The 13,140-nt window shown below is 36.5% G+C and overlaps 1 protein-coding gene across 7 annotated transcripts in view; it reads left to right on the top strand.

Moving 5' to 3' along the window:
- LOC126893229 (uncharacterized transmembrane protein DDB_G0289901-like) overlaps positions 1-4,802 on the top strand; it is a 29,649-nt gene extending 24,847 nt beyond the window's left edge. For 2 of the 7 annotated variants that reach the window (XM_050663201.1, XM_050663200.1), the window contains one exon: positions 3,206-4,802. In XM_050663201.1, the coding sequence (XP_050519158.1) occupies positions 3,206-4,708 (1,503 nt within the window). In that variant the 3' untranslated portion in view covers positions 4,709-4,802. The remainder of the gene's footprint in view (positions 1-3,205) is intronic. The other 5 variants (XM_050663205.1, XM_050663206.1, XM_050663207.1 and 2 more) reach the window with 5 other exon arrangements.
- Positions 4,803-13,140: the final 8,338 nt, after the last annotated feature.

Below are 13,140 nucleotides of genomic sequence, written 5' to 3'. Positions count from 1 at the left end.
GCGAAGCCTTACTCGGGGGTCGTCGACTGAAAGAAAAGTTGAGGTTCTTAAAACACAATTTTAGTGGGAAGGATGTGCTTGTTTGTTTTTCAAAAGTTTATCAAATTGTGGTACTATTTTTGAAAGGTTACTAATCAAATCATATTCTAATTGCAGTCTATTTTTGTTTTTAGTTTTAATGTCTATCATTGAAGAAAATGTCAGTTCACACAAGTATGAAGTGACGAATTGCACTAATATTTTAAAAGCTTCCCTTGCCAGTTCTGGATATTGGTGTTTTCTTTTCATCCAAAATACGTCGACACTTTGCGAATAAAATTCCATTTTAAGCATACCATCAGGAGCTAAATCTAGAAGACATTCTTTCATTTCTTTGTTGGCATCAGTCAGATCTACTGATGTGTCCAACAAAGGGTTTAGAATCCATATCCGCCTATTGTCAGCTTCAGAGTGCGACTCTGGAAAGTATGTCAAAAGTTGCTCTTGTAAATTATGTAAGCTCTGTATAATGCAAGGAATCTGAGCCGATACTGCAAAACTTTGGTCTGTTGCATTATCTTCATTAATCTTCTGAACACATAGAAAAGACTCAAACATTTTGTTTTGCAGAGATGTTGACCACAAACGAAGTTTTGCGTGAAATGCTTTTACTTTATGTTTAGCTTTTAAAATATTATTTTCTCTTCCTTGAAGGTTCTTGTTCAAATTGTTAAGGTGGCTAAAAAGATCTGAAAAAATGCTAATTTCAAGAGCCAACAGGGTTAAAAAAACCGTAAGCATATTTAGATTTTGCATGTTGTAAGAACTAAGAACATTAACAATTCAGCTCTCAGTTCCAGAACTCTTGTCAATACCTTTCTTTTGGATAGCCCACTGACCTCTGTGATAGAGGAGATTTTGATTAAGCGAGTCCATATCTTGACAAACGATTCTGAATAGCCGGGTTTGCAAAGCTTTACCTTTGATAGAATTTACAATTTTTATCACCTCCTTAAGCACGTTATTTGTATCAAAAGGTACTACCTTAGAGCCTGTCGATGAAGAAAACAGTGTGTCCAGGATATGTTTGGCGTTACCGATTTTATTTTGCAATGAGTCAGCTATTTCTGTAATTCATAGCTGTAACTCCATCGCTACAAATAGCGATATATATTTTTCCCAATCAATATTGTAGTTGCAAATGCTTTCTAAAAACATATCGTACAAACACTGGCCAGTAGTGTTTGCAGGAAGTGCTTTGCAAAATAAGATTTCTTCCATGATACTGTCATCTGCTTCAAAGCGCACAAATAGTACAAACAGTGCACAGTCGGAAATATTTGTAGATTCGTCAAACTGCAAAGCAAAATGTTGACTGTTTATTAATTTTTGGCCCGCGTGAATAAAAGATAAATGTACCAAAATAGGAAATAACTATTTGTATAACAAGGGAGGAAAGTGCTACTTTTCCTCCCGAGAATGAAGTTTACTGCCCGACGCGTAGCGGAGGGCAGTAATCATTCAAGGGAGGAAAAGGCACTTTACTCCCATGTTATACATATGGTTTTTCCACCTTCCTCAAATAACAAGTCATTTTTCATTTTTACTTAATTTATTTATGTAACTAACCAACAAAATTTATTAGAACTAAAACTAACAAGTAGGTACAATATAACTGTCAACTGTCAAATATAAGTCAAATTATTAATGTAAACAATGTTAAATCAGAATAACAATTTACTGTTTTTTACCATTCTGCAAAATACAGAGTGTTTTTAAATAAACGTTAAAATGTATAGATACTTACGTAATATAAAATAGATATTGTACAGGGCGTCAATAAGTTATATTTCATGAATGAAATACCATGACGTCACTTTTACTTTTCCTCCCTAGGGAGGAAAAATATTTTCCTCCCTAGGGAGGAAAAGTACAACTTTGCTCCCTACAACCAGGTCCGGAAAAGTATACTTTCGGTAGAGGTAGGTGGAAAAAATTATTACCTAACGTATGTAGTTTTTAATTAAATTATTTCTTTGGCTTTCTATGATACCAGGGGTCGCCAGAATATTTCAACCTGTAAAGGAGTCGCAAAATCAAAAAGATTGAAAAACACTGGCATAGAGGAAGCGCTTGGTTTCAGTCTTCGTGGGTTGGTCGTTTGTATATACAGAGAGGTTCAAAATTCTGGAAAAAATTAATTTTTCGAGATTAGGCCACTTTGGCGAAAAATCCCAAGACAGGTCGATTTTTATTTTTAAATTATGATTTTTTGGCATATACCTAACCTATATCATACTAGTGACGTGATCCATCTGGGCGTGATGACGTAATCGATGATTTCTTAAATAAGAATAGGGGTCGTGTGCTAGTTCATTTGAAAGGATATTCTATTCTCTATTCAGTAATATAAAAACTAACATAATTCTTTAAGTATACAAAAAGTCCAAAAAATATTTTTTAAATTAAAATAATTGACACCAAAAAAAGAATGCATTTAATTTATTTAATTCAAAATACACATTTTACTGTTGTCAGAAGACAGAAAAAATGTTTATTTTTCAAATAAACCTTGCTTTTCGCTTAAATTCAATATTAAAGCTGTCACGCACCTGCCTCTTGGCAGTTTAAACATTTAAGTCAAGCGAAAGCAATGTTTATTTGTGCAATAAACATTTTTTTCTGTTTTCTTGCAACAGTAAAATGTGTATTTTAAATTAACTAAATACTAAATTAAATGCATTCTTCTTTTCGCGTCAAGTATTTTAATTTACAAAATATTTTTTTGGACACCCTATATAAATAATTATGAATTATATTTGTATTACTGAATAGAGAATAGAATATCCTTTCAAATGAGCTAGCACACGACCCATATTCACATTTAAAAAAATCATCGATTACGTCATCGCGACCAGATGGATGACGTCATTAGTATGATTATGCCAAAAAATCATCATATAGAAATAAAAATCGACCTGTCTAGAGATTTTTCTCCAAAGTGGCCTATTCTCGAATAAATCATCCTTTTCAGTTTAGCTTTGTTATTATTTCTTGGCACTGTTCTCGCTTTTTTGGCAGTTCTGGACTTCAGCTATTTATTTATTCGTTTGTGATGTTTTGACTACTTGGAATTATAATGAAAAAAACACAGTTGAAGCTCAGAGAAATTTTTTATATGTATTCTGTATTGATATCTTAATTAAATGTTTGTTTTTAATTTCAGATGAAGCTGGTTCTAGGAACGCTGTTCCTAGGTGTCCTGATTTTCAATAAAGCTTCTCCCCGGCAAATCAGTTATGGAAAACTAGAAAGACTACAAGATGCCTTGAAAAGATTTTCGATAAACGATATTAACTTGTTGCCCAATGAAAACGATAGGCTTAAACAAACCACTCCTGAAAAACGAGGTTGTATGTATCTTATAGGCGAAAGTTGCAGTAATGGACGTGTGCCAGGTGCAGGAGCTGACAGCGACTGGATAAGAAATGGAGGAAATGTTCCTGGAAAACGAACTTGGAAATTGTTCGATTTTCACAATCTCCCAATTTTATCAGGAAAACGTTGTGTAAATCTTTTAGACGAGAGCTGTAGTAACGGAGGAGCTTCTGGTGCGGGAGATGACAGTGACTGGATAAATGGTGGAAACAGTCCTGGAAAGAGAAGTTTAAACGTCATGGATGATCATAATGTTCCCTTTGTTCCATATAGTGGCAGAATAACACCTGGTAAACGTTGTGTGAATCTTTTAGATGAGAGCTGTAGTAATGGAGGAGCTTCTGGAGCAGGAGATGATAGCGACTGGATAAATGGTGGAAACAGTCCTGGAAAGAGAAGTTTAAACGTCATGGATGATCATAATGTTCCCTTTGTTCCATATAGTGACAGAATAACACCTGGTAAACGTTGTGTGAATCTTTTAGATGAGAGCTGTAGTAATGGAGGAGCTTCTGGAGCAGGAGATGATAGTGACTGGATAAATGGTGGAAACAGTCCTGGAAAGAGAAGTTTAAACGTTATGGATGATCATAATGTTCCCTTTGTTCCATATAGTGGCAGAATAACACCTGGTAAACGTTGTGTGAATCTTTTAGATGAGAGCTGTAGTAATGGAGGAGCTTCTGGAGCAGGAGATGATAGTGACTGGATAAATGGTGGAAACAGTCCTGGAAAGAGAAGTTTAAACGTCATGGATGATCATAATGTTCCCTTTGTTCCATATAGTGGCAGAATAACACCTGGTAAACGTTGCGTTAACCTTTTAGATGAGAGCTGTAGTAACGGAGGGGCTTCTGGAGCAGGAGATGATAGTGACTGGATAAATGGAGGAAACAGTCCTGGAAAGAGAAGTTTAAACGTCATGGATGATCATAATGTTCCCTTTGTTCCATATAGTGGCAGAATAACACCTGGTAAACGTTGTGTGAATCTTTTAGATGAGAGCTGTAGTAACGGAGGGGCTTCTGGAGCAGGAGATGATAGTGACTGGATAAATGGTGGAAACAGTCCTGGAAAGAGAAGTTTAAACGTCATGGATGATCATAATGTTCCGTTTGTTCCATATAGTGGCAGAATAACACCTGGTAAACGTTGCGTTAACCTCTTAGATGAGAGCTGTAGTAACGGAGGGGCTTCTGGAGCAGGAGACGATAGTGATTGGATAAATGGTGGAAACAGTCCTGGAAAGAGAAGTTTAGATGTCTTATCAAATTATAATGGTAACAAATAACCCGACAAATGTCATTCATCTGGTAGATAAGCTATTATAAAACTCAAAAGTAAACTTTGCAAAAATTTTGTTATCAATAAACTATTTATTTTAAGAGTGTTTAGTTATTTAAGAGTTTATTCTTGATGATTTTTTTAGCACTTCTCAATGCCATAGATAAAGTGGCGCCAGAGATATTTTCTCTTAAGTTAGGTGCAACTTCCTAAATTTCTAATAGATTTCAATGATATCATCTCAAGTCATTCCATACATTGCATACGTCGTTCATTTTAGGTTTTTGTTATGGTGTGTTAAATATATTTGTTAACTGGGTTACTTTCAGAAACTGTCACGGACTTCTGCATTCAATTTTGAAATATCAATACTGCAAGTCATAATACAATAAATCATCACAGAGTAGGTTATTGAATTAAATTAACTTTAGACTTATGCATTGTACAATACATCACAAACAGATGTCCAGGTTTTTTATATAGTCTATTGACCCTACGGTTGCCATTACAAAGTCTGTTGGGTCGCCTGTGTGTGTATGCTCTGAGTGGATAGTCCTGTATTATGTGCCTAATCGTCTGTCTTGCAGCGCCGCAGTCACAAGAAGGCAAGGGAAGTTTACTCCATCTGTAGAAGGAGTCGGCGCATCTTCCACAGTTTGTTCTGATTCGATTAAGGGCTGCCAAAATCTTACGGGGACGTTCAAACTCACCAGTGGCGGCTGGTCAGAGGAGGCAAGGGAGGCTTAGCCTCCCCATAAATTTTTTACACACGCTACACTGTTTTGTTTACTTTACTATTTTGCTTCGCGTTAGAGATATCGCAAAGAGTTATTTGAACAGGTTGTTCCAAATAATATTCTAACCCCACATACCAAATTTCAGCACAAAATTCGCACTTTTAGTTTTTTCATTATTTGTAGTCGGGATCCTAAAATCGCAGAGGAGGCTGCTGGCCGGAAAATCTCACTTGCTAATGCTCCGCGTAGCCCAGCAGCGTTTAAGCCCCGGCGCAAATTGATCCTAAGCCAGACACAACCTGCGTCGGCAGACTGCGTAGACCGGTCTGCGCATCCTACTATCAGTTCATGCGTTCGCAGGTCGAGCTTGGGAAGGCCTGTCGTCAACGTACAGTTTTCTGGGCCTTGGGACGGGTGACTCACCGCCAGATGTATATTTTTACGTGTTCTTGTTTGAGAGATGGAACTATCTGAAATGAATAAGCGGCGATATACATATTTTACACTATCTTGAATGAATAACATTTTATTGCTCTGTTGTATCAATCAGCACTACTCTACAAGTTTTGGTTTATTCGTTTTAATATTTTATTGCAATAGTAGGGAATATAATATATCTGATTAAAACAGTGAATTTTTTACATGTTAATTATTTTTAATTTCTTGTGAAGTATCTAGTGCTAGTGTGGCTTTAGCCAATAAATCAAAGTTATGCGTTTACAAGAGCATATTATTTGAAAAATAAGGAGTACCATAATGTGTCATAATTATAATCTCCTTTATACAGATCAAAAAAGTGTTTAGTATGTATTTCTAAATCCACACAATCATCGGAAAATGATTAATGGTAAAAAATATCTATTAATGACACTGTTATCGACAAAGTCGATCAATTTTAAACTTGTCATCATATATTTATTAGACTTTTGTTTATCGTTAAAAATTAAATGATGTTTGTGAATTGTATTTTTTGTGTTATTTAATATTTTAGCAAAAACATAATCAGCAAAAATCTTATTTAAAACATGCGAACCGTTTTTGCAATCACAATCGGTGCAGTGTTTAACTTATGCTTGTTATTATAAAGGTATGTCGAAATAGAATACTCAGTGTAAGATATCTTTTTATGCACCCGCTTATGATCAAATTCGATGTTTTCGAAAGTCATACCGCTACGACTACTAGGGACGTGTAAGATATTTTTAAAACGTTACTAGTTACATGTACGGAACTACCGTTTTTTAGTTGCCTACTCAATTCAGTACAAGGATCAGATACATCAGTATTTTGTAATCAGTATTTGTACTCAGTACCTACCACTGAGAACCGGTATTAATAGTAACCGTTACACGTTTGCACTTATTTTGTCCGTCTCTATTCGTTACGGCGACAGCCGACGGTCGGGTTAGCTTGTGTTCAATATGCGGCACGCTAGAAAAATAACTGCACAGGTCACCCGTCCCACCGGCGCAGGTTGTGACTCGCTTAGGTTCAATATGCGCCGGGGCTAAGGATGGTTTAAGGCGGGTTGACACGATCCAAGTTGCATCCAAGTGTACTTGGTCCAAGTCAACTTGGACGCTGCGCGCGCAACTTGGAAGCTACTTTGATCGTGTAAATTAAAAAGAAAAAAAGGAAAATTTGGATTCTTAATTGGATACGTGAGGCGTTTGGAGCTTAGTCTAATTTTCTAAGTGAAAAAAACTATTTAAAAATAACTACCGAATAATTTGAACAACTATTGCAAATGGTCAATCCAAAAATTTAAAAAGTTGATACAAATATGAGATAAAAAAAATTGTATGAACATGTGCATAAATCATTCAATTATCATGTAGTGTAACTCACGTAATGTAACGTCAAGTAACGGATATTTGTACATATAACAATACACAAAGTGTAAATAGACCAGGCCATTTAGCACTAAAAACACCCGAATAAATAGATTTTTAAATACAGCATCTAGAGACTTGCAGTTTTTTGCATTATGTTCAGGATCACTTCAGAAAAAATGTCTACTATTCAAAAATGGGTGGAAATGCATAATTGCACTGTAAAGTGCATAAAATGCATTAAAAATTGCATAAATATAAAAATAAAGTCAAAATCAGTACACTAAGGAACACAATTTATTATTTGGGGGATTTTGGGGTCACTGAATACGATTACGCCATCAAAATTGACCACCGGAGTACCTGGTGCCAAGGGTCGCGACAAAGGCACGTCATCGTCTGGAGTTTCGATGGATTTCGGCACTAAATTGACGTAACTGGACTATTCGGGGGGTTTTTGACGTGGTTAAACACGAATATGCGATCAGAACACACATCTGGATCACCTGGTGCTCAAGGTTACTGCAAGGGACGTCATCTTCGGGAGTTTCGAAGACTTTCGATATAAAATTGATGCAAGCGGATTACTTACGGATTTTTGAGGTCGCTAAACACGAATATGCCATCAGAATTGTCCTCAGGGTACCTGGTGCCCAGGGTAGCTACAAAGGCACGTCATCATCTGGAGTTTTGATGGATTTCGGCACTAAATTGATGTAACTGGATTACTCGGGGGGTTTTTGAGGTGGTTAAATACGAACATGCCATCAGGACGTCATCTTCTGGAGGGCTTTCGGTATTAAATTGATACAAACGGATTACTTGGGTTTTTGGGGTCGCTAATCACGAATATGTCATCAGAATTTAATTTCGGAGCACCCGTTGTCCAGGATCGCTACTAAGGCACGTCATCTTCTGGATTTTCGAGGGTTTTCGGCATAAAATGGATGCAAATAGATTAGTCGGGGGTTTTTGAGGTCGCCAAACATAAATATGCCATTAGAACAGACCCACGGAGCACCTGGTGACCATGGCCACTGCAAGGGACGTCATCTTCTGGAGTTTCGAGGCATTTCATCGGCATTAAATTGATGCAAATGGATTACTGGAAGGTTTTTGGAATGGCTGAACGCGAATACGCCATCAGATCTGACCCACGGAACACCTGGTGCCTAAGGCAGCTCATCTTCTGGAGTTTCGGAGGGTTTCGGCATTAAATTGATGCAAACGGATTACTCATGGGTTCTTGGGATTGCTGAACACAAGTACGCCATCAGAAGAGACATCGGAGTACCTATAAGCCTAAGGCACGTTATCGTCTGGATTTTCGAGAGTTTTCGATCGAAAACACATTTCGAATACAAATACACCATCAGAACAGACACCGGAGCACCTGGTGGCTAAAGTATATCATCTTATAGAATTTCGATAAATTTCGGTGCTAAATTGATGCAAACAAATTGCTCATAGGTTTTTGGGTTTGCTGAACACGAATATTAAATCAAAACCGACCCCCCGCGTTCCTAGTGGCTAGAGTGGCTGCTATGCACATCATTTTTTAGAATTTTGAGGCATTCCGACACTAAATTGGTACACACCGAGTACACCGAAGTTTTTTGAGTTGCTTTAAAGAAAACGTTCAAATTGGTAACATTTTTGCTATTTTACTTGGACTGTTTATTAAAATAACTATGTTGTGCTATACATTTTTTTAATTCTTTATTAATATAAACTCAATTTATATCTGACAGCGTTTTTCCTTCATTTATTTCAAAATCGATTTATTATGTTTTATTTTGATAGTGTGATCCTTCGTGGTCACTAGATACTCCAAAGTATTTCATCTAAGTCATATTCGTATTCACTCAGAAAACATAAGAGTATCTGTTTGCATCAATTTAGTACATACTGAAAACTCTAGAAGCTCCAGAAGATGACGTGCCTTAGGCACAAGGTACACCGGTGTATGTTTTGATGGCGTATTCATATTCAGCAACCCCAAAAACGTATGAGTAGTCCATTTGCATCAATGTAGTACCAAAGGCACTCGAAACTCCAGAAGATGACGCCCCTTGTTGTGATCCTTGGCACCAGGGGTCAGTTCTGATAGCATATTCGTCTTTAGAGACCTCAAAAACCTTTCAGTAATTCATTTGTATCAATTAAATGCCGAATACCTTTGAAACTCCAGAAAATGACGTCCCTTGCTATGATATTAGGCACTAGGTGCTCTGAAGGTCGATTCTGATTGAATATTCAGGTTTAGCGACTTCAAACCCCTTGAGTAATCCATTTGCATCAATTGAATGCCGAAGACACTCAAAAATCCAGAATATGACGTGCCTTAGTAGCGATCCTGGGCACCAGGTACCTCGGAATTCAATTCTTATGGCATATTTATGTTTAGCGACCCCAAAAACCCGTAAGCAATCCGTTTGCATCAATTTGTCGAATGCCCTAGAAGCTCCAAAATATGATGTCCCTTGTAGTGACCTTGGCACCAGGTGATCTGGTGGTCTGTTCTGATGGCATATTCGTGTTTATCGACCTCAAAAACCCTCGAGTAATTCATTTTTACTAATTTAATGCCGAAATTCCTCAAAACTCCAAAATAGGACGTCTCCTGCAGTGACCTTGGGCTCCAGGTGCAGAGGGGGTCGGTTCAGATGACATGTTCGTATTTAGAGACCTCAAAAACTTTCCAGTAATCCATTTGCATCAATTAAATGCTGAAAACTCTCGAAACCCCAGAAGACGACGCGCGACGTGCCTTAGTAGCGACCCTGGGCACCAGGTACTCCGGAGATCAATTCTGATCGCATATTCGTGTCTAGCGACCTCAAAAACCCATGAGTAATCCGTTCACATCAATTTAGTGCCAAAAATCCTAGAAATTTCAGAAGACGACGCCCTTGCAGTGACCTTGGGCACCAGATGATCCGTGGGTCGGTTTTGAGGCGTACCCGTGTTCACTGGCCCAAAAAACCCCCGAATAACAAAATTTGGTCCTTAGTATACCATTTTATGCACTTTAAAGTGCAATTATGCATTTCCATCCATTTTTTATTAGTAGACTTTTTTTCTGACGTCACCCTGAACGTAAAGCAAAAAAGTGCAAGTCTCTAGGTGCTGTATTTAAAAAGTGATTTATTTTGTGCTAAATGCCCTCGTCTATTATGTATATATCAAATTTATATAAACTTTATTTATATCTGACAATGTATTTAGCGACCCCTAAAACCCGTTAGTAATCCGTTTGCATCGATTTAATGCCGAAAACCATCGAAACTCCAGAAGATGACGTCTCTTGCCGTGACCTTGGGCACCAGGTGATCCGGGGTTCAGTTCTGATGGTGTAATCGTATTCAGTGATCCCAAAAACCCCCAAATAATAAATTTTGTTCCTTAGTATACTGATTTTGACTTTATTTTTACATTTATGCAATTTTGGATGCATTTTATGCACTTTACAGTGCAATTATGCATTTCCATTTATTTTTTAATAGTAGACTTTTTTCCTGACGTCATCCTGAACATAATGCAAAAAAACTGCAAGTCTCTAGGTGCTGTATTTAACTATATATATTCTTCTATTTGTACTTATATCCCGTTTTATAGTTTCCGATGACACGCCATTGTAACTATACTTTGATGCTACTTGGAAGAAAGTTGGCCACCGTCCTACTAGACTTTGATGCGACTTGGATAGAACCTGTTGATGGAAATATACTTGACGAGGGTGGTGACACGGTCAAAAGAGCCTTCAAGCGTTGCGCGCGCAGCGTCCAAGTAGAGTAGGAGGGTGGACTTGGATGAAGATGAAAAACACTTGGAACGTGTCAACCCCGCTCATACTATCAAAGTAACATCCAAGTATTGCGCGCGCTGCATCCAAGTGGACTTGGACCAAGTACACTTGGATCGTGTCAACCCAGCATAAAGGAGACCCGGTCTCCTTAGAGGTGCACATCGCTTACAGTGTTGCCAATCGCATTTCTCTAGATTATCCGATGATCGCTCGAAAATATCCGATTTGTCACGAAAAGGTACGCTAGGTCAAAGATTATTCTGTTATTAAAATCAATGTTGCCAATATTATTCTTTTAGTCCCCTTAACAACCATCAAATAACAAAATCCGTTGTTCGTACGCCAATCAGTTCATTGTAATCAATTATCATTGTGATAATTAACATAATTGATTGATTAATTAATTATTAATTATCATTTAACGTAACAATTAGGGAGCGTTCAAGTATTACGTAACGCGATTTTTGAAGATTTTTGACCCCCCCCCCCCATCCTGCGTTACGTAATACTTGAACGCTCCCTTATTAACATAATTGATTAATTAATCAATTAATCTCATAATTGTAATCAATTATGTTTTCAGCAACCCAATCAAAGTTGACATTGATAGTAATTAAATATTTGTTAATGATCAGTTGATTCCATTTCTGATTAGCGTTCGAACAACTGGCCCTTTAATCTACTTTAATACTATTTCACGGTTTAAAATTTTTCGTTTATAGATGAAAATCTCGTATCCTAGCGTCCTAGCTGATTATTACCTAATTCATGTATGTAAATACTATTTACTTACTATTATTATATTATTCGTATTTTGTATTATCGTAAGTGTTAAATTCTAAATAAATAAATAAATCTAAATATTTCATTATTTGGATTGTTATATTAATTTATTATAATTATTTAAGTAAAAAAAAACACTTTTAAATAATATTTTATTAAAACGTAATAATTACCTAAAACTAGGTACTGGAAAAATAAATAATAAATAAATCAATACAAAATAAACTACAGCTACATTAATAGCATAGGCGCAAAATTTCTGGTCAATGCTTTTAAAATGCATTATTTTTATTGAGTCCTGAGTTACTTAAGCACTGCGCTACATAAAATGAAAATAAAACTAAATCGTGCGTGAATTAGCTTTCATAAGTTTAAAGACTAAAAACTAAAAACTCATCGGACGGCAATAAACTCATACTCATCGAACTAATACTCATCAAAACAATAACATCGAACGGCAGACGGTTTTTGAAATTTGAATTGTATTAGTATGCCTTAAGTGGATGCACTTGTGCATTTAAATTCTAAACAAAAGAATCGGCACATTTCCCTTTTGTCAAAAGATGAAAAGTATCGGATGTCACTAACATTCATCCAGTATAGACTATTTATAAAAATTTGGGCGGAACCAAACAAAATTAATGTGTTGTTGGTGTTGGGAATATATGGATGAGAAAGTTTTAGTTGATGGTAGATACACTGAAAAATATCCGCAAATATCCGATTTATTTAAAGATACGAAGAAGATACGACAACTCTCAAAAAGGTACGCAAATCGGATAATTATCCGCCGATTGGCAACACTGATCGCTTAACGCACACGCTGCCCGGAGATCGGGCAAGTGAGATTTTTCGGCCAGCAGCCTCCTCTGCGGATTTTAGGATCCTGACTACAAATAATAAAAAAACCAAAAGTGCGAATTTTGTTATGAAATTTGGTATGTGGGATTAGAATAATATTTGGAACAACTTGTTTAAATAACTTTTTCCGATATCTGTAATGCAAAGCAAAATATCGGTAATTTACCGTGTTTTGCATTCGCAGAGTAAGCCGCTTTTAGAATTAAAAAAATTCAGTTGAGTATCTTAAACAATGTAAACCTTCAACCTGTATGGACTGCAAAACTTCAAATCTGTATTTATTTTGATATGCATATCTACTTACAGAGATAGAATTGTTAACAAATAAACGACACAAACTTTGGTAATACACTTTTACAATTATACTAACTATTTTTAAAATGATGTGATATTATGAAATAATTATGAATTATGATGA

The sequence above is a fragment of the Diabrotica virgifera genome, chromosome 10 (assembly GCF_917563875.1).
Source record: "Diabrotica virgifera virgifera chromosome 10, PGI_DIABVI_V3a".
Taxonomy (NCBI): Eukaryota; Metazoa; Arthropoda; class Insecta; order Coleoptera; family Chrysomelidae; genus Diabrotica; species Diabrotica virgifera.
The sequence above is the reverse complement of the archived record's forward strand: the minus strand, read 5'-3'. Positions and strand labels throughout refer to the sequence as shown.